This window comes from Onychostruthus taczanowskii, unplaced genomic scaffold, assembly GCF_017590055.1.
Source record: "Onychostruthus taczanowskii isolate IOZ18803 unplaced genomic scaffold, ASM1759005v1 scaffold5, whole genome shotgun sequence".
NCBI classification, from domain to species: domain Eukaryota; kingdom Metazoa; phylum Chordata; class Aves; order Passeriformes; family Passeridae; genus Onychostruthus; species Onychostruthus taczanowskii.
Genome location: NW_024502568.1, coordinates 1,423,537 through 1,445,482, shown reverse-complemented (window position 1 = coordinate 1,445,482; position 21,946 = coordinate 1,423,537). Strand labels below are relative to the sequence as shown.

General features: G+C 41.7%; 1 protein-coding gene across 1 annotated transcript in view; it reads left to right on the top strand.

Annotated features, from left to right (window-relative positions):
• Positions 1 to 21,946, top strand: part of ANTXRL (ANTXR like) — a 56,893-nt gene that overhangs the window by 17,531 nt on the left and 17,416 nt on the right. The window contains exons 10-17 of the mRNA XM_041415647.1: positions 5,708 to 5,806; positions 8,105 to 8,174; positions 9,289 to 9,367; positions 13,373 to 13,468; positions 14,106 to 14,144; positions 17,256 to 17,354; positions 18,368 to 18,535; positions 19,656 to 19,736. Coding sequence (XP_041271581.1) covers positions 5,708 to 5,806; positions 8,105 to 8,174; positions 9,289 to 9,367; positions 13,373 to 13,468; positions 14,106 to 14,144; positions 17,256 to 17,354; positions 18,368 to 18,535; positions 19,656 to 19,736 — 731 coding nt within the window. The remainder of the gene's footprint in view (positions 1 to 5,707; positions 5,807 to 8,104; positions 8,175 to 9,288; positions 9,368 to 13,372; positions 13,469 to 14,105; positions 14,145 to 17,255; positions 17,355 to 18,367; positions 18,536 to 19,655; positions 19,737 to 21,946) is intronic.

Below are 21,946 nucleotides of genomic sequence, written 5' to 3'. Positions count from 1 at the left end.
ATTTTTTAAAAAATCAGAGAGAGAGACAGGGAAAAGTAATGTAAAGCCAGACTGGCAGTGGTGTTTCAGGGGAGGCAACAAAACTGAACAACTGAGGATACAATTTTTTAAAAAATCAGAGAGAGAGAGGGGAAAGTAATGTAAAGCCAGACTGGCAGTGGTGTTTCAGGGTCTGAAGGCAATATCTCACAAATTTCTGGAAAGATTGCATTCCTGGCATCTGCTGGGACTTGTCAGCAGTTAGAACAAGACTTTGCAAAACGTTTACAGAAATTTAAGGTTTATTGAACCAAATATAATTTGCTGCATAGGCCAAATTACCTCTTGTGTTTTCCAAAATGCTAATGTTTTACTTATTTGAAAGAATCATTATTCTTTATGGTAAACATGGAGGATACCCAGAGGAGCTGTTGATAATTTCATGCCTTTAATGTCTAGTATATTTAACTTGGATTTGTTCTGGTTTATGTTAGCAATTCTCTTGAGTTTTTTTTCTGCTTTAGAGGCTATTGCAGCAGAGTAAGAGTGACACCATAAGTTTGCTGGAAGGTACAGTTTTTCAGCATGGTTATTTAGCTCTAGTGTTAGTGGCTTCTGTTCATTTCCTTTTACACTGCAAAAAGGAGCACATAAAAATGGCAATGATGCATGAAAGCTGACCTTGAAAACAGATAAAATATGAAACTCAGAAAAAATTTAGTATCACAGAAGAAAAATTGTTCACTCTTCATTTCCACATGTCAATCACAATATGGTCTTACCCTGAATATTTCAATTTAACATGAAGCATCCTTGTGTCTCTTGAATTATTCCTAAGCATATTATTGTGGACTAGATGTAAAGTCTCATATGTAGAAAATTTAAAGCAATGATTTTACTTTTAAAAATGTTGTGGAGTGGAGTAGAAAACAGTTTTAAAGCTTTGACATTTAAAGCTTTTTATTTCATGATGATGCTTTCATATTTTGGCTTAGTTATTGCATACCTGACAATTTTTTTGTGCAAAGCTTATTACAAGCCGTCCTGTGCAACAAAAATGTCTTTAGCTACATAAAAATGTGAGTGTTCCAATAGGAGGGATTTTAGTACTATTCTTGAAATTGTTTGGGACAATGTTAGGAATATGGGAAGGTTGAACTAGAAACAATGTTTTTCAGATGGAATGTTGAAAATATTTTAATGGAGCATTTGAGAAAATAAATTCTCAAGAAAAAAAATTCTTTCAACAAAATGAATATATTTCAGCAAAAAGAGTAAATTTCTTTTCCAAAGGATAATGTGTTCAAACCACTTCATTTTTTGCTAAGCTTGCTAGGTAAAAAGTTTGACAAATGTGATTAAAATTCCACAAGTACACTTTAAAAATAGTTTGCCCTTAAAAAAGAAAAAAACCTCAAACAATATTGTTACTGTACTTGGATCTGTAGAATTTTTCACTGTCTTTGTGGCTTTCAAACAAGGCCAATATAAATTGGGGAGAATCAGTTTCTGGGTGGTGCTGCTGATTCTGCAAGATATCGGCGCTTCTTTCCCTTGAGTTCTGAGGTTTGCTCTGTCCCTGCTGACCAAGCAAGGGCTGGCACATCGTGAAGTTTTGCCCAATCTCCACGTGCTTGAAGGTTTGTTTGTAGCAGCAGGGAGCTTGAAAATGGGAGGAGGCCAGAGCTGCAGCTCCACATGATGTACACTCTTTGTATACCATTGCATTTAAAGTATTAAAGCCTTGAGCACTAAGAATCAGGCCTGCAATAGCATTTATCATCATCCCACAAGCCACAGCTGAAATTACCTCCTGCAAGAGGTTTTACAGCATGAGGCTACAAATATTTACATTTGTGCTTAGATTTATTATCCTTTATTATCCCACTTACTTCAGCATAGCTGGAGATTGATCTGTATAGCTGTGTGCACCACTGTCTCCTGGAAGGAATCTCCTGGGAATAAACAACCTTTTTCATGGTAGTGTGATTCCAGATCTTGAGTTCAGTTCACTGGACAGCTATAGTGCTACTCTGTGTAATGTGGTTTATTTTTTTAATGTGCTTCATTTGGACTTCATAGACTGCACTGTTTTTTGCATTTATGTCAGAATTTTTATGCATTTTAAATTCAGGTAATTACTGATAATGTATTGTGTCAGATCTATAGCCACTGAAACCTACATCAAGATATATATATACACTTGCATGGTAGATGTACTCGCTGGATGAAAACTAGAACATAACATTTTCTAGAAATTCACCATTCCTCCTCGTTTAGGTTAGGAGTGTTTGTTTGTTTAAATGCATAATAGAAATTTTCATTTCAAAATTATTATTGAAAAATAATGGACTTTTGGAGAGAGTGCAATATATTATCACGTTCTCCAGCAAAGATACTTGTCTATGTACAGCATTGAAATGTGTGTCTGTCCACGCTTTTTGTATGAAACTTATCTGAGCGAGGAGGTGATAATTGGTTTAGCCTTTATTTAGCATTGCTAATAATTTTTACGATTTGCTATGTGATCGTGAGGGTTTTGTGTGGCTCAGTGGAAACAAGTTACAATCAGGGCTTAAAGCAGGGTCTGAGCCACTCCTTGTAAGTGTTCTCATGGTTACTACTGTGTTGGTGATTGCTGTGATCTTGGCTTCAGTTTTGACTTGCCAGAGGTTTAGTGACATGCTAATGGAACAATTTGTATGTGTTGACAATTCCAGTTGGGACTCTGGCTTTCTGTGACGAAGCTGTCTGGCAAACCCACTTACAAATTGATCTCGTCACATGGTGACAGCTATCTGATGTTTAATGCTTTTTGACCCTGCAAATTCATTGTCCCCAGTGTGGAGCAGTGTAGTTGGGTCCTTCCTGTTCCCTCTGATTTAAAGTGACCAAGACATGCAGCCTGTAAACAGGCTATCAGTGCAGAATCAGAGTTGCCTCATATCCCCTTTGACAGCATCATTGCTTTGATTATGCTTATGGTACGTAGATGTGATTGAAAGGTTTTGTTGGATGTGGCATCCTACTGGCCACATCAAGTACCAGGTGTGGATGCAAGCAGTCAGCTCCTCATCAGAGGCAGAGAAGCGGAGCCGACAGCCCAGCCAGTGCACACCAGCTCCAACCTACCATCTCGCTGCCAGCGCCGCCCGGTTGTTTCAGTGCTGACCTTTTTCCCTTCGCTGTCTTGTCAAAAGCTACAATCCACGATCTGACAGTAACTAAGGAAGAAAAGGACGCAGCCAGAGCCAGGGTGCAAAATTAAATGGAATTAGCCATTTCAAGAGAGCATCACCCAGAATGTGTTCATGCTCCAGAGCAACCAAGGGGCCAGGCTGCTGAACAGCGGCAGCAAACCCAGTACCAGCTGTTCACCACTCCCTGGTATGTTTTCAGCTTGTGTTGGTGGACAGGTTACTACCCAATCACTTGTTCACAACTGACTGTGCAGAGTGGCAGTCACAGTGAAAAGAATGGCAGGAGAGGTAAATTGTCCTGACAAGACTAAACTTCCAGATGTAGCTTTTACCTTGGGTGTCTTGTGTTGAAATTTTCTTACTTGTGGCATCTTTTTTAAGCCACTGAAACGGCCACCAGTTAAGCTTTTTTGATTGCTGCCTTTTAAGGCCATTAATTCATGAGAAGGGGAAGAAAAATTTAAGTGCAATTTTGTTTCAGCAAGCTTCTTTTGAAATATAAAATTGAGATGGGGAAAAATTAGCATCTTGGCTGGGTATCCTGTGCCACTGACATGTGGGCTGGTTACAAGCAAGTCTGCCAGTGTGTGGTCCCAGGCAGGTGGTTCTGGTGGGTGGGCAGAGGCCCAGTTGCCCTCAGAGGTGGTCATGACTCTCAGCTCTGCTGGTAAAAAAAGGGATGCTCATAATTCTCAGTATAGCAGCTGGGTTAGATGTGGAATGGCTCAAGGCATGAATCTGACTAAGAGTAACTCAAGATTCTTATTGGAGTAAGAAGCAGATGAATCTGCCCTACAGTACATTTTCATTTGTTTAAAGAAATGCTCATGACCCCCAGTGAGAACCAGGATGTAAAACCCTTCCCATTAAAAAGAGGCCAAATTCTGATGCTGGATTTGTGTATTTGGCTCTTGGTGTGCTTATTGAGATCTCAAATTTTATAATTTTTCTTTAGCAAGGTGCCTAAGCACATGTTTCATTTCAAAATGCGCTCCAGTAGATACTTTCTTTTTCTCCTCCCAAAATACCTTCTTTGATTCCCATGTACTTGTGGCTTTTGTCAGTTCAGAGCCCTGCTCTAGAGCAAGTTAGCACAATGAAAACCAGAGTGTGGATTTCCAGTGCATGATTGCAATTTGTAAATGCCCCAGTCCAATTCACCTGGACTTGCATTAGATCTCAGTTCAGTGGTAATGGCAATGAGTGAAAGTGTTTTTGACAAAAACAAACTGTTTGTACAGAAAAGTAAAGCATTCCATGTCTTTGTGCTAGGTTGCCTTGCTTGATAAAGAAGTGCAGGCAGATGAGGCTGAATGTATTCCAGCCACCTTTGGGCCTCATGCAGTGTTATCCAATAAGGAGTCCTTCCTCCAAAGCATACAAATGGCATGGTAGTGCCTTGTACGGAATGTTGCTAAAAGCCAAATCATACATCACTAAAACTCATGTACAGCTCCCCTCAATCCTACCAACATTGTTTTGTTCTCCTTTTTAGTATGCTCATCAGAGTATAAATGATGATGCATGTAGACCTGTTCGTGGTTTTACTCACTACTAATGGAGTATTATGTAATTTATTCATACTTTTCAATGTGAAGCTTGAAGAATAATTATTGCTGTGTTGTGCTGTTATACCCCTTATATTGGGCTGATCTCAAATGCTGCTCAGAGGCTGGTGTGAGAGCCCTGTGGAGGGGTTGGTTCAAGTAGGAAATTCATGTGTGAAAGTGCAACTTCAGTGCTTTTCCTTGCTGTGTGCCAGCAATCTCAGCTGCCAGCTGGCTGCTTGTGTGCAGTGTCTAAGGGAGTTTCAAAAGTGTCCTGGGGACAGGGCAAATTTGTAACTTGTCTCTCCACCTGCCTGCATGAAAGACCTTATCTCTGTTATCAGTGTAGCAGCCACAATGGCTTTTTGTGTCCTAGAGGGAAGTTTCCCTTGCCACTTTCCTTCCTGGTGCATCTTGTGCCTAGTTTGGCATTTCAGGCTCACCCTAGCAGAAAGGGGGCTTCTACTGTGTTGGGCTTCATCTGTGCACAGTAAAAGGGAGGGAAGAATAGCAAACTGTTTTGTTGTTAGAGCTTTGAGTCACAGGAGGTTTGGGAGAAGAGCTTTTTGTCAGCATCTGCCTGAACAGAGCTCTGCTGAAAGCCTGGTGTCATCTGCCTTGAAGATTAGGAGGAAGGACTGGTACGGGTGGTTAGCAAAGGTGTTTGTCCCAAAAGCCATGGAACCATGAGATGACATCACTCAAGTCAGCCTTAGTTTTGCTGTGGCACCTTTAAGGCATTGCAGTTGTGTGTTACACTTGTGGGAGATGACTTGAGACAAAGAGAAGACTCTGAAGCACTAATGCCTCTCTAGCACTCTTGGACATTGCTGCTGAATAGAGGGAGTGGATGTTTTATTTCAGGCATAGGGCAGAGAACAGCAACTGTCATGTTTTAATTCAGGTCACTCTGAACAGAAAAGCTGTATTTGAATTATTTCTCATAAATAAATCATATATCATCTATATTTTTGCTTACAGAATCCTTTCAAGTTGTGGTAAGAGGCAACGGCTTTTATCATGCAAGAAATATCGACCAGGTGCTCTGCAGCTTCAAGCTCAATGACAGCCTTACTATCAGTAAGTTTGCAGGCTGGAGGATTGCAGTGACCCCTGTGGCTGTGTCACCTCACGGGCCAATTCTCACCCGTGTTAAGGGGAGTCCTTGCAGCAGATGTGAGGGGGAGCTGGGGTAGAGGTGTGCACTTAAAAGAAGCTTGAAATTCATCCTTATTCAATGCAGTGACCTGTGGGCATTGGGTAGTGAGCACTTACTCAGGACATGCTGCTCTAGTGATCTTAGCACTGTAGTAGTGATGCATGTGGGTGCTGCATGCAGCAAGAGAGGACTGGGGATCAGGTTTTCAGGTGGAAACTTAAAATTGCTTCCTATTCCCTTATATGTCAGCAGTAAAAAGAAATAATTGCCATCTTGGTCCCCTGATGGTATTTTCACAGTTTTTAGTCACCAGTTCAAGAGACAATTGCCATAAAGCCAGACCTCCCAGGCACTCTGTTCCTCTCTGACACCAGTTGCTGGTCCCATCACAATGACTGTGTAACATGGAAACTCCCTGTCATTGCTGTGCTGAACAGGGTCTTTTGTTTGCTGTCTCAGCAGCTAGGCAAAGGACAGAATGGCCAAAAAAAGACGGAGTGTCCAGTTTCTCAGCAGTCCTGTCTCATTCCTGAGAAGTCGTGTGTGTTGGGCAGAGTGAAATATGGTGTGGGGAGAGGAGCTCTGCTCCTATTTCATATGTGCTGCCCTTGTGGCCTGAGCACAGTAGAGGCTTTCATGTGCTGTCGTGGCCAGACTGGTGCCTTCCCAGGCAGTGAATTAACTTACAAGAGGGAACACATGAATTGCTCCTTCATTTCCCATCCCAGTTGTCTATGCTGATACTGCAGTCAGACAGCTCTGGTGGTCTTGCATTTATTCCACGTACAGAGATGCGTTAACCAGGATTTGTTTTTTGTGGTTTATCAGTTAGACTTTTTGCTTTTTCTTCCCTGACCCTAATCATTAGCACCTTGACTGGGCTTCACACAGTGAGTGCTCACCTGGGCCTGGAAATACACAGGAGAAAAACTACTCTGATTCCATTCCAAATCCATGCTCTTTTCCTTGGGTTAAGTCTGCAACAGATCTTGTGATAAGATGCTGATCTGTGATGCCTTTTTTCCCCTCCCTAAAACATATCACTGATTTCCATGTTCTTATCTCTGCCAAGGAAGGGAAATGAATTCTGTCTTCAGGTGTGCTTGAAGTGGGTGAAGCATGAAGGAACAACTCTTACATCTGTTGTTGCTTGAGTTAACTTTTTTCCTATGTAAAGAGTAAACAAGCCTCAAAAGTATAAATAAGGTGGCAGCCTTTATCGGCCCTTTATTCCCTTGGGTTTGACTCTTGTAGACCCCTCTTTCTCCAGGCTGGCAGCACAGTTGTTTGCTGGCCATTCAGAGCTAAGCTATAGTCACTGGAGTGCTGTGTCTGCTCTTGTGCCTCAGCTTACACCTTGGTGGAGCAGCAGTGCAGGATTACTGCTGGGCCTCCTGTCTGTACTCATAGGACTTGGCTTCCTGGATGTGACTTTTGAAAGTGACAGGATTAACATTGCTGAATCTTGGAGCAGTGGAATGCTTCCTCCTTAGGTGGGAAGATGTGTGCCCTTGTGTTTGACCCTGGACCCTGCCTGCACCAAACCCTTATAAACATGGGCTGTTTACAGATGATGCTGCCACAGAGGGGAGGTTGGGTCCAGGAGAAGCAGCTGGTGCAGAGCAGATCCTCATGATAACATCAGTCATGGCCCCTCTCTGCCTGTTTCCTGTAAATGACCAACCATCCCTTGGGTTTGGTTCCCCCAGCCCACCCCTCACTATTTTTCCATTTCAGCTCCACCCCATCTCTCTCCTTTTTTCTTGGGCTCAGACAGTGCAGACTTAGATTCTCTTCTGTGTGTATTTGGACATTGGTAGACAAAAATTGAACCCTAAACTTTTGAGCCCTTGAGTAACTTGAGGGGTTAGACTATTCAGTGTGAGTAGAGGTTGCACATAATTTTCAGATAGAGATGATGAATACTGCTCCAAGTATTCTGTACTGCTGAATTCCAAATGGCTGATCACTGCTGTCAGGAACAGAGATAAATATCCAAGTCTTAGCTGTGGTATCTCTAGCCTGATAGCATCATATTGGTATCAACCTGAATGGTTATTCTAGTACTTGGATTACTAATCAGAACCATTGGGGAGTACTGGTACTTGCTAAGAGAGTTCATCTGTGGCTGTCGTTGGTGCTGGCACTTCCCAAGGGGGTGGCCTGCTTGAAACAATTTAGCTTTTTCATCCCTGAGAGTAATACTCATTTCCTTTCAGATGAAAAGCCAACTTTTGTTCATGATACATACTTACTTTGCCCTGCTCCAGTGATAGAAGATGCTGGACAGTGAGTATTGCTTTGCAGCATGTGTCGAGGGGGTGGACTTCTGGGTGAAGCTGTCATTTTGAGGATTTTGCCCAATTTGTGTATGTCATATTGCAGCCATCTCCTTTGTGCCAAATCCTTTCCTAGTATGAGCCAACATAGCTTTATTTAATATTGGGTCTTCAGCACATTAACCAAAGGTCTTCTTGGACCATGGCCCTATATCATAGAATCACAGAATGGTGATTCCTCCTCTCTTCCTATATCCTGTTGTTTCAGCCCAAAAGATAATTAAATTCAAGACAGACTTTTAATTTTGATGGAAAGGAGATGCTTGATTTTAATTCCTGTGTTGTTATTGTATATGTTGCTTCCTGTATTTTGCTCTGCTGTGTCTAGTGTTGATATTTTTCAGCCTTTTTAATCCTGTAGACTTCTGGGACAATGGCACAATGCCCAGCCTTTTCCATAGGTGATCTTGTGGGTGCTTAAATACTGTACTGGGGCTATGGGTGAATGCTTTTCTTGCCTTTTGTATTTGTAGGTGAAGGAAATTAATTTGGTGGGGTTTTGTCTTTTTTTTTTTTTGTATTATTATTATTACTTTAATTTTTTTTTTCTCCCCTGGGCCCCTTCTCTGATATTGAAGAATGCCTGGGGAAGATTCTTCTTGAATTTCACTGGCATTTCAGTGTCTTTACCCTTCTTGATCTCAATGCAGGTGTTCTGGATTTGCTTGGATACAAAAAAACACACTCTGATTCATTGACAGAAGGGTTTCTTTAAATAAATAAAAAAGTCTTAAAGTTTCTTGTGCTATGTACAGTAGCATTGTTATTGTCTGAGGCATTCTGTTATGACTCACTGTCCTGGTGCCCTTTGCCCCAGGTGGGATGGGGTTTTTTTAATAAAAAGCATATGTCCCAGCTCAACTAAGGTAACATAAAAAGATTGGCTCCTGGGTAAGCAGGGAGGAAAATGCAGGTAAGTGCCTGAGGCCATGAAAATGCCCTGACTCAACAGGACCCATTATCCATGCAGGCTCATAAACCAATGGTTAAAACAGAGACAGAATAAAGGTAACAATGGTTGTGAAGATGACACTAAAAATAAACATATCTGTTTTGTGCTCTAGGGTGGTTTTCCTACAAGTCAGCATGAACAACGGGCTAACGTTCATCTCCAGCTCTGTCAGCATCACCAGCACACATTGTGTAAGTAATTCCAATGGGGCTTGACAGAGGAACCATGAGACCTTGGAAAGACATGGTTGTTCTTCAGGCAAAGCCTCCTTGAGTGAGCCTGACCTCTCTGCAGCTTCTGTGTCACTGCTGCTGACTGATCCCAGCAGCTGTTGGGAAAACAACCAGGGCTACTTAAGGTCAAATTGTTATTGGTGGTGGATAGATCATAATAGATTTTCTGAGTAAAAAATTAAAATAAGAGGCACCCTGCACATTCCTACCCCAGGAGAGCCATCCTCAAAACTAGAATCTTAACAGAAGGAGACCTGAGAAAATGATCGAAGGAGCATCAGGGAGCAACACTCTGTTGAGCCTTGGGGTCCCTGAGGGGATCTGGGGTGAAATGCACAACTGTTAGGACTTGTATCTGGAAAGGCCACAGAGAGAATGGACAGTGATGTCTGTCCTGCATCATGGGGTCAGAAAGACCAGATGGAGTGTCAGGGTGTCACAGCTGGAAGTGATCCTATATCAAAATCTGGTTTTTAGAATCAAATAAACAAAATTAGGAAACGGACTAATAGATAAAGAGTTGTCTTCCTTGCCTTGGGGTAAAAATAAGCAGTGCCCATGGCTGGTGTGAACAAGTACAATAATTAAATATGTGACCTTGTGCTTGTGGTATAAACCAAGTTGGCTGAAGTACCTGATAGCAGTTTGTATCATTGTTATTAGTGTCAAAAGGACTTTTATAGCCTATGCCAAATGCTGTCATATTGGTTTGTAATCATTGTTGGCCATTTTGACAGCTGGAGAACAGAAGGGCAGAAATGCAGATAGAGGCGACTGGAACTTGAAAATCTAATTTTCTGATGTTTGCAGCAATGAAGATGGGAAATATCACAGCAGAATGCTGGAACACTCTGGGTTGTAGGGACACAATACAGCAGAGATGTGTTTGTTTCTTTATGTGATTATTTCTTTTTTGCTAAAACTTTCTTCCAAAATTTCCATATTGAGGACTGATTTTCACATTTAATTCCACTCTTTTACCTCAGGTACAGAAAACCTTTCAAGTCTGCAGTGAAACACAAGTGTTAACTGGTGCATTTAGTTTCCCATATGTAATCTATTTCTGATGAAGACTGAAGTGTCAACCCTAACCAGGGCTCCTAAAGGCCAGAGCGTGGATGGAGGAAGCTTTTCCTTTTGGTAGCCTTAGGATAAAAAGAGGAATCCAATCTCCACTCCTGTCAATCTGACAGTTTTTTACCAGCCTCTTGCCGATTGAATGTGAAGGAGGCAGGAAGCCTGATTTGCAGCTGATAGAAAAATACTGTGATGTCCCATAAGCAGGGATGTTGGCAGTTGTTTCCAACTTTGCCTTAATTTCATGCATTTCACTCTTCTCGTTTTAGAGACTCCCTCCATTTCCTTTTCCCTCCTGTTTCCTTTTCTGTGGGTGGCAGTCAGCTGGCCTGCTCAGCTCTCCTCCCCAGCTGGTCCTTCTGTCTTTTCTGTACAGTAAGTATCTTCACTATAATCCAAAAGCCTCTGTGTGATCCCTGTGCTTATTTCTGTTCAGCTGCATGAAGTCTGCTGTTTTCTTTTCAAAGTCCAACTTCACTATGGAGCTTTGTATCATTAAAATCATTAAAAGAAGACTATTTAGCTTCTTGCTGCCAGCAGCTCCTGAGCTACTGCTGGCAAATTTCTCAGCAATTTATATGTACAGTTAGCACAAGAAAAGCAATGCCTGGAAACAAAGGCTACAAATCAAGGAAGTAATGTGTGTTTGGAGTAATAGTAGCAGTGGTACAGCATTGCTACTGTGCTTGGATTTGTTTTTAAGGAGTGCAGCAATATTTCTTAAAGTTTTGCTTGATTTTTACCCTTTTCTCAGCAAACTGACTTTACTAAGAATTCATTTCTCTTCGAGTATCTGCTTTCCAGTTAGTTGTACATGGGGCCATGGGAGGGACAGAGAGAGGGGCTTAGCACTGAACTGCAGCTGGGTACTGTGTCCTCTAACAGGACTTGTTTGGGCAAGGAGTCTGGCACATTTTGGAGCAATCCAGCTGCTCCCTGGCCAAATGAAGGTGAGCCAAACAGCATATCCTAAAACGGGTAGGTTTGTTGCATCATTAACAAAAAGCCACAGAGCAGCGTAGGGATGTGCTGTGACTCAGATCTGGGATCACTGGGTTACCTGTTTAAAAGCATGGAGTAGGAGCTGTGTTTTTGTTAGTCCCATATTGGATGTGTCCGTCCTGACAGCTCTAGGAATTGGCCTGAGAGAGAACTAGGTACCACCTAAGTCGGTCATTCAGGGTCTCACTCAGACTTTGCTATGCTCTTACCAGCTGGTGCTTTCCACCCTCAGTCTTCTCATTGTCTGAGGGGAAAACAAATGCACCTAGAACAGTGAAGGAAATCCCTGTTGTAAGAAGGGACTAAGCATCAGTTTCTGGTGTCATGGAAATGGAGCAAGTTTCAGATATAATAAGGTGAATCTCATGGACTTTATCACATAGAAATCACTTTTGGAATTTGGCTTCTTTCCCTTTATCCTTCCACCTATCCTTTGAAAATCTCTTACAGCTTCTTCTCTAGCCAACTCCTCTTTCCTCAGCCTGATTGACAGACCTTTCTTCAAGCTCTTTTCATATCTTCCTAGCCCCGGGCTTTCCTCTAGTTTCCTGCTAAGTTTTTCCTGTTCCCTGATATCTCTGTTGCTGGTGAATTGAACCTCTTCTCAAATTTTGAAATTCTACCATTCAAGAGGTTTCATTTCCCAGTGTATATTAAAAAAAACAAAATGGCTGAAACATCAGAGCAAAATTAATATAATTCCAGAAGCCAGTACAGTCTAAGGATAGGGCATGTCTCAGCATGCCACTGCCCATGTGAAACAAATGTTTACTTCCCAAAAGCCATGTGCCCTGTATGTTCTGCAGGGAGCAAGCAGCATATGAAAACCTGATTCCTGTAGTCATCAGAGCAATAGAGAATTAATATCTCTTCTGAATGCACTAACATTAAATGCTCCAAGTGCAAAGGATCCATCAAGATTTACAAAGAAAAAAATGGAGCTGTGATTCTCTGATTCTCAGTTGGTCTGAAAAGCTAATTTCAAGCGTTAAGACTTGGTTTTTTGGGTTTTTTTTTTTTTTTGCCTTTTTTTTTTGGTGTGTGTTTTGGGGGGTTTTTTGGGGTATTTTTTTGTGGTTTTTATTTTTTGTTTGGTTTTTTTTTTGTTGTTTTTTTTGTTTTGGTGGTTTTTTTTTGTTTTGGTTTTTTTGTTTGTTTGTTTATAGTAATTTTAACGAAAATTTTACTTTGGTTTTGAAAGTATAGACCCTTAGCTCTGCATCCCCAGAGTCTCACTGTTCTCTACAGAGAGATCAGTGGATATAAGAATCAGAAATGCTTAAAATAATGGTTACAGTATCTCATTTTAAAATAGTCAAAGCAGCCCTAAGAAGCATACCATGGACAAACAGCATTACTGACTGATTTGCATAATCACCTAGGCTAAGGTTGTGTGAGTGGTTTGAGTCAAGAGGCAACACAGGCAGGCCTGGGAGCTGATGCACTGAGCAAGTTGTGCTCTGTTCTATGATAGTGACATGTGAACAGGTACCCATAAGGTGTGAGCTCCAACATTCCCATTCTTTGAATATCAGCATTTGTATATTCTGCATCTCTGGAATGAAAGGTTACTCTGCACTCCTGAGGGTCTGTGGTCATGTAGTTTGCAATGCCATTCTGACAGTAGTAGGGGACTTGTCCAGAATGGGCTGTATACAAGTTTAACCTTCTTGAATCTAGTGGGCTATAAACTGCAAAGAGGAGATGCTTCCCTGCTTTTGTGACTGCAGACACTGATGTGATCCTAATGATAACACAGATTGACTGCACAATCTACCTGAGACCTTGTAGTGAGGAAAAGCTGACTCTAAATGTGTAACTTCAGGACTCCTGCCTTCTTTGAGACACAGAAAGGTAACTCAGAAATAATCATCTTGTTTGCAGCTGACTGGGACCATCCTTTTCATTGCTCTTCTGATTCTCTTTCTGCTGCTGGCTCTGGCTCTTCTGTGGTGGTTTTGGCCCCTTTGCTGCACAGTGGTAAGTACAGTCTTTTAATTCTATTAACTTGGTTTCATCTATTTTCTGACAAAGCACAGAGTTAAAGTGTTGGAGTGGATGGTTAACCTTGCTTTAAAAAACTGCCACATTTATAAAGCCCTCATTCAACAATTTGCTTAAAGTGTATGTTGAAGTTACTCTCATCTGGGGTTTTGATTGTTTCAAGGCCTATGTGATTTTTACTTTTTGAATGAGAATTTTAAATAAGCTCATGGATGTTACTTAAGTTTCTGTAGGGATCAAGACCTCCTTTAGACGAGCTTTGAAACCTGCTGCATAAAAGTGTAATGGAATTGATTTACTAATGTGTGCACAAGCTGTTACCATCCTCTTCAAAGACAAGAGGGTTTTTTTACATTGTGTTCATTGGGGTTTCTTTAATTTATTCAGAGGAGCTGCGGATCTGAGATAGTATCTGTACACTAACTCGGTAATTATGTGGTATTTTTCATCTCATCTGGGTTCATTTTCAATGGAGCTAATGAGAGGATTGAATGGAGGGGAATGAAGCAGAGTGACTCATTTGTGACACGGGCAAGAAAGCAGGAAGAACACAGTATTGAGATGGAAGAACCCTACCATTGTCTCAGATTTCTCCTTTATTTGTTTATTGCAGGTGATCAAGGAGCCACCTCCACCACCGCCTCCGGAGCCTGTAAGTGTGTTATTTTTGAGCTGTGGCACCGCCTGCAGCCACCTAGTGTGCCGTGCTGCCCAGGAATGTCAGCCCTGTAGGTGTCTTAATGACACCTTAAAGGTTGTGAGAGGAAGTGCTCTGGGTCAGGACAGTTATTTCTGCCTTCTGGCCTCTTTATGTGCATAGAGGAAAACTGCTTCCATCCAGGGTGAAAACAGTTGCATAACTCAAAAATCCACAGGCCAACAGTTCCTATGGTATTTTGTTCCTTCTGCTGTGCATCAAACAGGTGTGTGAGCAAATCTCTGCTTCTCAAGCTGTGCTGACAGCCGTCCCTCCTCCAGCAAAGCTGCCATTGTTCTCAGAAGGAGTTTATCCCAGACTGGTAGTAAGGAACAGTCTGGCAGCTGGAAAAAAGGACAGCAAAGGCCACATTCTTGTGGCTTTGCTACAGGAGGGAAGACAAAGCCTGCCTTGGCTGTGGCTCTTCTGTAGAGTGACCTTTGGAAGGACATTTAGCCTTTCTCCATTTAGGTTTTGAGCTGTTTGAGGCAGGATTGTATTTCTCTCTTTTGGGGACAGTAACTCACTGACCCTGACCTCAGTTTAATTTCACCATACTAGTTTCATGAAAATAATAGTAGTAAATGAAAGCACCTCCAGAGAAAACCTATGCCTGCCTTTATTTCTTTGCTAGGCATAGACAATGAAATAATGGAAAAATACTTGCCTAACCCACAAGAGAAGCTTATAGTTTACTGTTAACTTGCTGGAACTTGGCATGAATGTAGGGAGGCAACCACAGCTGCTGTTTTGAGGTTGCTAGAGGCCGCCACTAGCGTGTATGTGATCCTGCTACTTGTCCTGAGCAGCAGCACTGTGACAATTTGACTTCAGAATGCCCACCAGAATTCGTGCTGGGGTTAATGTGATTAGTGCTATCACAAAGTCTGCAGTTGCAGCCATGCTGCATTTGAAGGAGGTTTCAGAGAGCATCACAGCCCTGCAGAAGTTCCAGATGCTTTGCAATTTTAAATGCAATCAAATGGAATGAACTGATGTAAGCCTCCAGGAATAACACAGAATACAGATGTTATCCATCCCTTTTCTTGGCCTTGTCTTTATCCAGTATGAGTTGTTATAATCATGCATTGTAATAATTGTAACTGTGTGATGAATTTAATTACATTTACTATTAGGCTCCCTAGGTATGGTGACCTGCCCTGCAGCTGATACAGTGTGGTATTGCTACTATTAAACTGAATATAGATTTGTAAAACTTGTTCTAAAGCACAAGCATTAGGTTTCCATGTGGTGGCTGTTAATGTTGCTTTGCTGTGTGTTCAGTGTAGGGGATATTTGGTATAAATCCTTTATCAACTGGAAAAGTACCAGCTGTTACTATTGGCTCTGTCCTGCTGGAGTCAGGCTTGCCAGCAGTAAGAGCTGTTAGACATGAACACTTGAAATCTGTGTTACATTGCATGGAAGAGGCAGAGTATCTTAAATAGTACTCATATTCACAGTGAAATCAAATATAAATTAATTAAAAACGCTGAGGCACTTCACTGGGTACTGGTTTAGATTGGCATGCAATGGGATAAAATTTGTGTATTTGTTGTACTCTCAAAAAAAAAAAAAGCTTACTGAAAAAACACCAAACCCAACACCAAACCACAATACCTTCATTGTATATTTATTTCCCCAATTTGGGATAAAAGCAAAATAACAGGAACAAAAAAAAAAAAAAAAAAAAAAAGGTAAAACAAACACCAAAAAGCCAAACCATAGCAATAAAAATCCCAAACTCAAACTCCCCTTACTGGTTAATGCAAATGTCAGCTCTGGTCTTGCCTGGCCATACTAAATAATACGTTGGAAGAACTGACCTATTGAACTGTAGCTGAGAGACCACATGTCACTGAATAACCTAAGAGGTAAATAAAAACAAAAATTAAAGCATGGTTTCAAAAAGCTATTATTGTCTTTTGGGCTCTTAATTCCTTTTCCATTCCAGTAGAAACACGTAGGGCAATTTTGTGAAAATGCCATCTAGTGATGTAACAATAATGTACATCTCTCTATAGTATTTGGCTTTTTAGTTAATCTTTTTTTCTTTTTTAATTAAAAAATAAGTTCAGGTAGTGTTTCTAGAAGCATACTTGTACTGAGGAACAGTAGCAGAGAGCACTGTGCAGTGGCCAGTCCAAGAATAGCATGCATGTCTCCATATAAGCATGAGGTACAGTTATTTAGGAATGAAGAGAATATTGTGCCCTCTGCTCAGCTATGTGTGTACTTGGAGAGTGTCAGGCTGGGACTTTCAGGTGTCTTGACTTAATGTAATGATCTGGAGTCTGAGAAATCCCAGTCACATCTCTTGGCTCAAGATGATAGAGCTGGAGATGTGTTCCCAGGCTTGTTGAACCAGAACCATTTGCCAGCTTTTAGTTAGGCAAGAAGAGAAAAATGAACCTGAAGTTAATTCCTTATTCAGAGTCTCACATGTTCTAGAAAAATAAACTTAATTCTTGATGATTTCTCTGGTTCTGATCTCCCTAACAATTGTGAGATGCTCCTGTCTGAATTATTTCTCAAATTGTACAATTTGAGCCAGACTTCACAAAGCATCAAATCACAAAGCATCAAATAGTGTAGAATAACTGTTTACAGCTGCCATAAGAAAAGGGTCTGATGCACATGTTAGAAAACTCAACAGTGGTCACTTTTTTTTCCTCTGTTAGATGACATTAAGTTCGAAAAGTGCAATTAAGAAATTATTTCTCTGGGCTAACTCATCACTGCATTTTCTGCATAGCAGTGGCAAGCCAATATATGTACAATTCATCTATACTTTGCCTGTCCTCACAAATTAGTTGAGATTTTGGAGCTCAATGCATATTTGATTAAATAAAAGCAGCCTGGACAGAGGAATAGGCAATCTTCTCTGGCTTCCCCAGTTAAAGTTGCAGCTGCAGAGACAAGAGGCTTTTTTGGGTTTTGTCAGCAAATAAGCATAATACACAAAGCCAGATATACAAGGATTGGACCATAGGATGTTCAGCTGTTTTCCACAGTTTATGCTTTTTATGTGAAAGCAGCATTAGTATCTCCCTGTGTTTCCCACAGGACTCAGATGATGAAGATGGATTGCCAAAGAAGAAGTGGCCAACCGTGGATGCATCTTATTACGGAGGTCGAGGTGTTGGTGGGATTAAGAGGATGGAGGTATTTGGCTTATTCTTTAGTATTATAAACCCTAGCCCATTTAATTGAAAATTCCACTGTGTTTTCATGTGATTTTTGACAAGGACTGCAGACCAGAATTTAATCAGGGCCTGTGTACCTAATTCGCACCTGCTGTCCAAATAACAGGCATCAAGCTGCTGTCATTTGCATGAATAATTGAATGAATCTAGCATTAAGAGCCAGAGAAAATTTGCAGTTTAAGAAATGAGATAAGCAGCAAAAGAAGTTTTAATCTCGTGAGTCAAACCCTTTGGTGCAGTTGCAACCAGTTCTCTTGTCAGAAGAAATTCAGGCGAAGCTACACTGGTTTTCTGTTTGAGGGTGCTGTCTATGCAGTGCCTGTTTTCCATGAAAGGGGAAGCTTCTCAGCAAGTTCCTGTAAGACTGGAGATGAAGGATTGCATTTTCCTTAGAAGAATTTTATCCTTGATACTAAGAATGTATGCTGACTGTGACACTGTGGATCACATATTGTTCTTGAATGCAGAATCACTTTTCTGCTTGAGCTAAGTCAGACAACAAAATCAGATATTAAGATATTAGATAGTGGGAAGAATTTCTTCACTGAAAGTGTGATTAGGAGAGTTGGAGCAGGCTGTCTGGGGAAGTGATGGAATCACCATCCCTGGAAGTGTTGAAAATGTGTGTCAATATGGCACTTGAGATATGGTTTAGTGGTGCTGGGTTAACTCAATCATCTTAGAGCTGTTACCAACCTTAATGATTCTCATCTGCCCCGGATCTGTGAATTCCCACGACACCTTAGATTACTGGAATGTGCAAAGGCTAGTAGTTCCACTAGTTTTTGAATGAGAATGTTTTATTCTTAAATGTATATTTCTGATTACGGTAGGAGTTTGGTGCTTTCATAAATTTGACTTAATTCTGGTAGCACTTGGACATCTGATGGGAACTAGATTAATATCTCTGGAAGCCACCTGCTGGTGGGGACTGCTGAAGTGTCTCCTTACAGCGTGCTCTCCTGACACCAGGTGCGATGGGGAGACAAAGGATCAACAGAGGAAGGAGCAAAATTGGAGAAACCCAAAAATGCTATTATTAAGCTGCCAGAACAGGAGTATGAGCCATGGGAACCCAAGCCAAAGAAGCCCCATGTGAGAAAACCACCTTCCCAGCGAAAATGGTACACTCCAATCAAGGTAATGTGTCTGACCCTCCATTTTAGCAAGTCTCTCATGTCACCTAAGATAGCATATCCCATTTTCTTAAGGCACAGCCTTTCTTTCAGCAGAGCTGAGACAGTCTATTTAGAAAAGTGGCCATTAATCCTCACCTTTGCCTGGTTTTGGAATGTGTATTTCACTTGGCACTGTGTTGCCATAATTTTTTGAGAAGAGTAGAGGGCACGAGCAGAGATCTTCCTTTCCTCAACTCACACTGTCTTTTCGGGTTCTCTTGCCTGGGGTGCAACAGCAGATCCCTTGAACCTTAGAGAGGGCAGATGCTGTTTTCTGCCATCTCAAGGCAGCATAGAAGAGGATCAGATCAAGGGCACTGTCCTTACTTTGCATTGTGGCTAAGGGCTTGGGTTGGGATCCAGATCTGTTTCCCCTTAGTTCAACCACAAGACAGTAGTGTTTGGTTTTTGGGAAAGTCACTCAGTCTCCCCATATTTTCACCCTGAATTCTCCCATGTCATTATAATATCTGGTGTTTCAATGTCTCTTAATGTATGTATCCTCACACAACCCTAAAGGCAGGGAAGAGCTGCTATCTCTGCTTGCAGAGAAGGAAGCTGGAGGGCTAGCACAGTCAAGGCTGCAGCATACCCTGCTCATCCCGGGAATCTATGGTCATGTCCCAGAGCAGTGCTTTGTGGGATGAGTTCCCCCATCCCCTGCTTACTCACAGATCAGTTAAACAGTGCTTGAATGTTTCTGGAAAGCATCTGTGAATTTTAAAGCCTGCCTAGGCAGGTATTCTTCTGGCTGTTCATCCATGCTTCAGTTCTCTTCCTATCTGTACTGTACTTTTGTTCTGCCTTTTGTAACACCTAAAGTAAGATCAGTGCTTTAAAGTAACACCTGTCTGATTGTGCCTCTGGAATTGTTCACATTAATCTACTGTCATCCTCATTGCAGATTTGGTATTGCCCCACTGGGGTTCTTCTGGTTGTCCAGATAAAGTGTACAGAGGCCATGGTACAGGACCAGAGTGCAGACAGCCTAATGCAGAAAAACTGTACCAACCCACCTGTTGTTTAATCTCTATTTTTACCACATTTCTTGGTAATATCTTGTATCTTTTTTTTAATTGCAGGGTAAGCTTGATGCACTGTGGGCTTTGGTTCGACGAGGCTATGACCAAGTCTCTCTTATGAGACCACAGCCAGGGGATAAGGTAAGGCATCCCAAATGCACTGGCACCACTCCTCTGGTAGTAGCAGCAATGCTCTTCCCTCACAATCAGCCCATCTTTTTTATTTTTATAAGCATGTCTCTTTCCATATTGCCCTAAAGCTAAAAACTAAACATTTTCAATGTTTCTTGGATTTAGTAATTGAGTTCAATGATTATTGAGAAATCATGAACTGTACAGATGAAGAAAAAACAAATCATAGCAAGGTTAATGGAGAACAAGTTGGAGTTGAATTGTATGCAGACACAGTTCTCAGTCATGTCCTACACATAGGCAAGGAGTATGTCCTGCCTTGGTGAAGTCTGTTGGCCAAAAGCAGGTCAGGAGTAGACTCCTCCTGGGAGGCAGCAGGGATTTTGTGCTTTTCAGAGCCACAAAGATGTCTGTGTACTGTCACTGGCAATAGCTTAGTTCAGAGCTCTCACAGTTTATGTGAGCCTGGCACTGTTCTGGTTGTCTCTGTTTTGTTATTCTGAGGGAACGACTCCCTAAGAATTGAGTGCTGCTGCTTTGAGCTGTTTCACCATCACGGTTTTGCTTTCTGCAGTGGTTTTTGTAACATGAGAACTAAGCAGACACAACAGCATCTCTCTTTCCCCTGTGGGCAGAGTCCATACATTTCATCACCTTGGCTCTCGGGTGAGGGGATTATAGAGTTACAGCAATAGGGTCCCTAAAGTGCTTTTTTGGGGATAGGACTGGTGCAGATGCCCAGGCTTGTTTGCCTGGGTAGCTTTCACACCTAATGACAGACTTTAAAAGTAGCTCTAATTTGCATCAGCTAGAGCAGTAAACTGCATGTCTCTTGCTTTTGGCAAAATATTATGCCATTTGTCTAGTCATTAACCAAACGTGCTGCATCAGTATTTAAAGTTTAATCTCTTCCATTTTTCTTTTGGCACATAAGGAGACCAAGAGAACAAACCTAGCTTCTTATACTACTTTGTAAAATGGTCTTAAATGTTTCACTAAGCTGCATTTTCAAGGCAGCTGTGCTTGAGACACCTTATTTAATTTTTAAGCATGATCTAGAGCTTCTGAATAGGCTCTTTAGGTCCAGCTGTATTTTGATAGCACTAACATTGTATAATATGAATCTATCCTCTGCCTTTCACTCCCTTGGCTGGGACATTTCTATCAGTGCAGAGCACAACAGAGCCTCTGTTAGCCAGCGTGGTCAAGAAACATGCAGGGGGCTGGCTCAGAACAGGGATCCTCAGTTCCTTGCCTCCCAGCTCTGCTGTGGGGAGAACAAGGGGCTGAAAAGAGGCAATGTAAAACATCAAGCTGAAGGATTATTGTATCAGGGGTAACATAAGAAAAATCAAATGTACATCTGGGAAATAGGGTGGAAAGAATCCTATTGAGCCAGATCCAGTGGAATCATAGAATCATCTCTGTTCCCTGGCCTGTGAAATTAACTAAGGCTGAAGAATATTGAAAGTGAAACAAGAATATAACTAGTCAGCCTTCTTCTGTTTAAAAAAAAAAAAAAAAAAAAAACAAAAAACAAACAAAAAAACCACACAGGCCTGTATTTCATGGAGAGAACTAGCACAGAAAGGAGCAAGTTTATTATTTATTCTTTGAGTAACATCTCTAGTAGCAGTTTCCCAGTGGATAATTGACTCCTTGTAAGCTGGGATTTTGCTGGGGGATGTGTATAAATCCACCTGTGTGTGCAGGTTGGTAAATGTGAGCACACACACACGTGCACAGTTGTCATGGTGGCTGAAGAACTGGGAGAGCAGGTCAGTGCTGGGAAGGAGCAGCAGCACGGGCAGCACGGAGCTCTGGCAGCCCCAGGAGCAAGGGCACAGCTCTGCCCCAGCCCAGGCAGGATGAGGTCACTCCTTGGCCAGCTGTGCTGGCAGCAGGCGGAGCACTTAGCGTGGGGCTGGGGAGATGGTGTTCTTCCAGGCTCTGCCATCCACAGGCCAGAGACTGTGTGGTGATCCTGGAGTGAGAGTTTGCTTTGTTTTGTGTGGTTTTGAGGGACTGGGGGGAGGGAACAGGGAAAAGAGTTCTTGGTGGGGTCCAGGTGCACCTTTTTTTATAATTTTAAGGTCATTTCAAAGCTGTCCATCCATCTAGTTTTCTTTCTTTATCATGGTCATATTGCCATTCCCCATCCTGCTCTTTTCTTTACCTGTGCCCTGCTTGGTCTCCTGCCCTAGACATTATCTTCCATT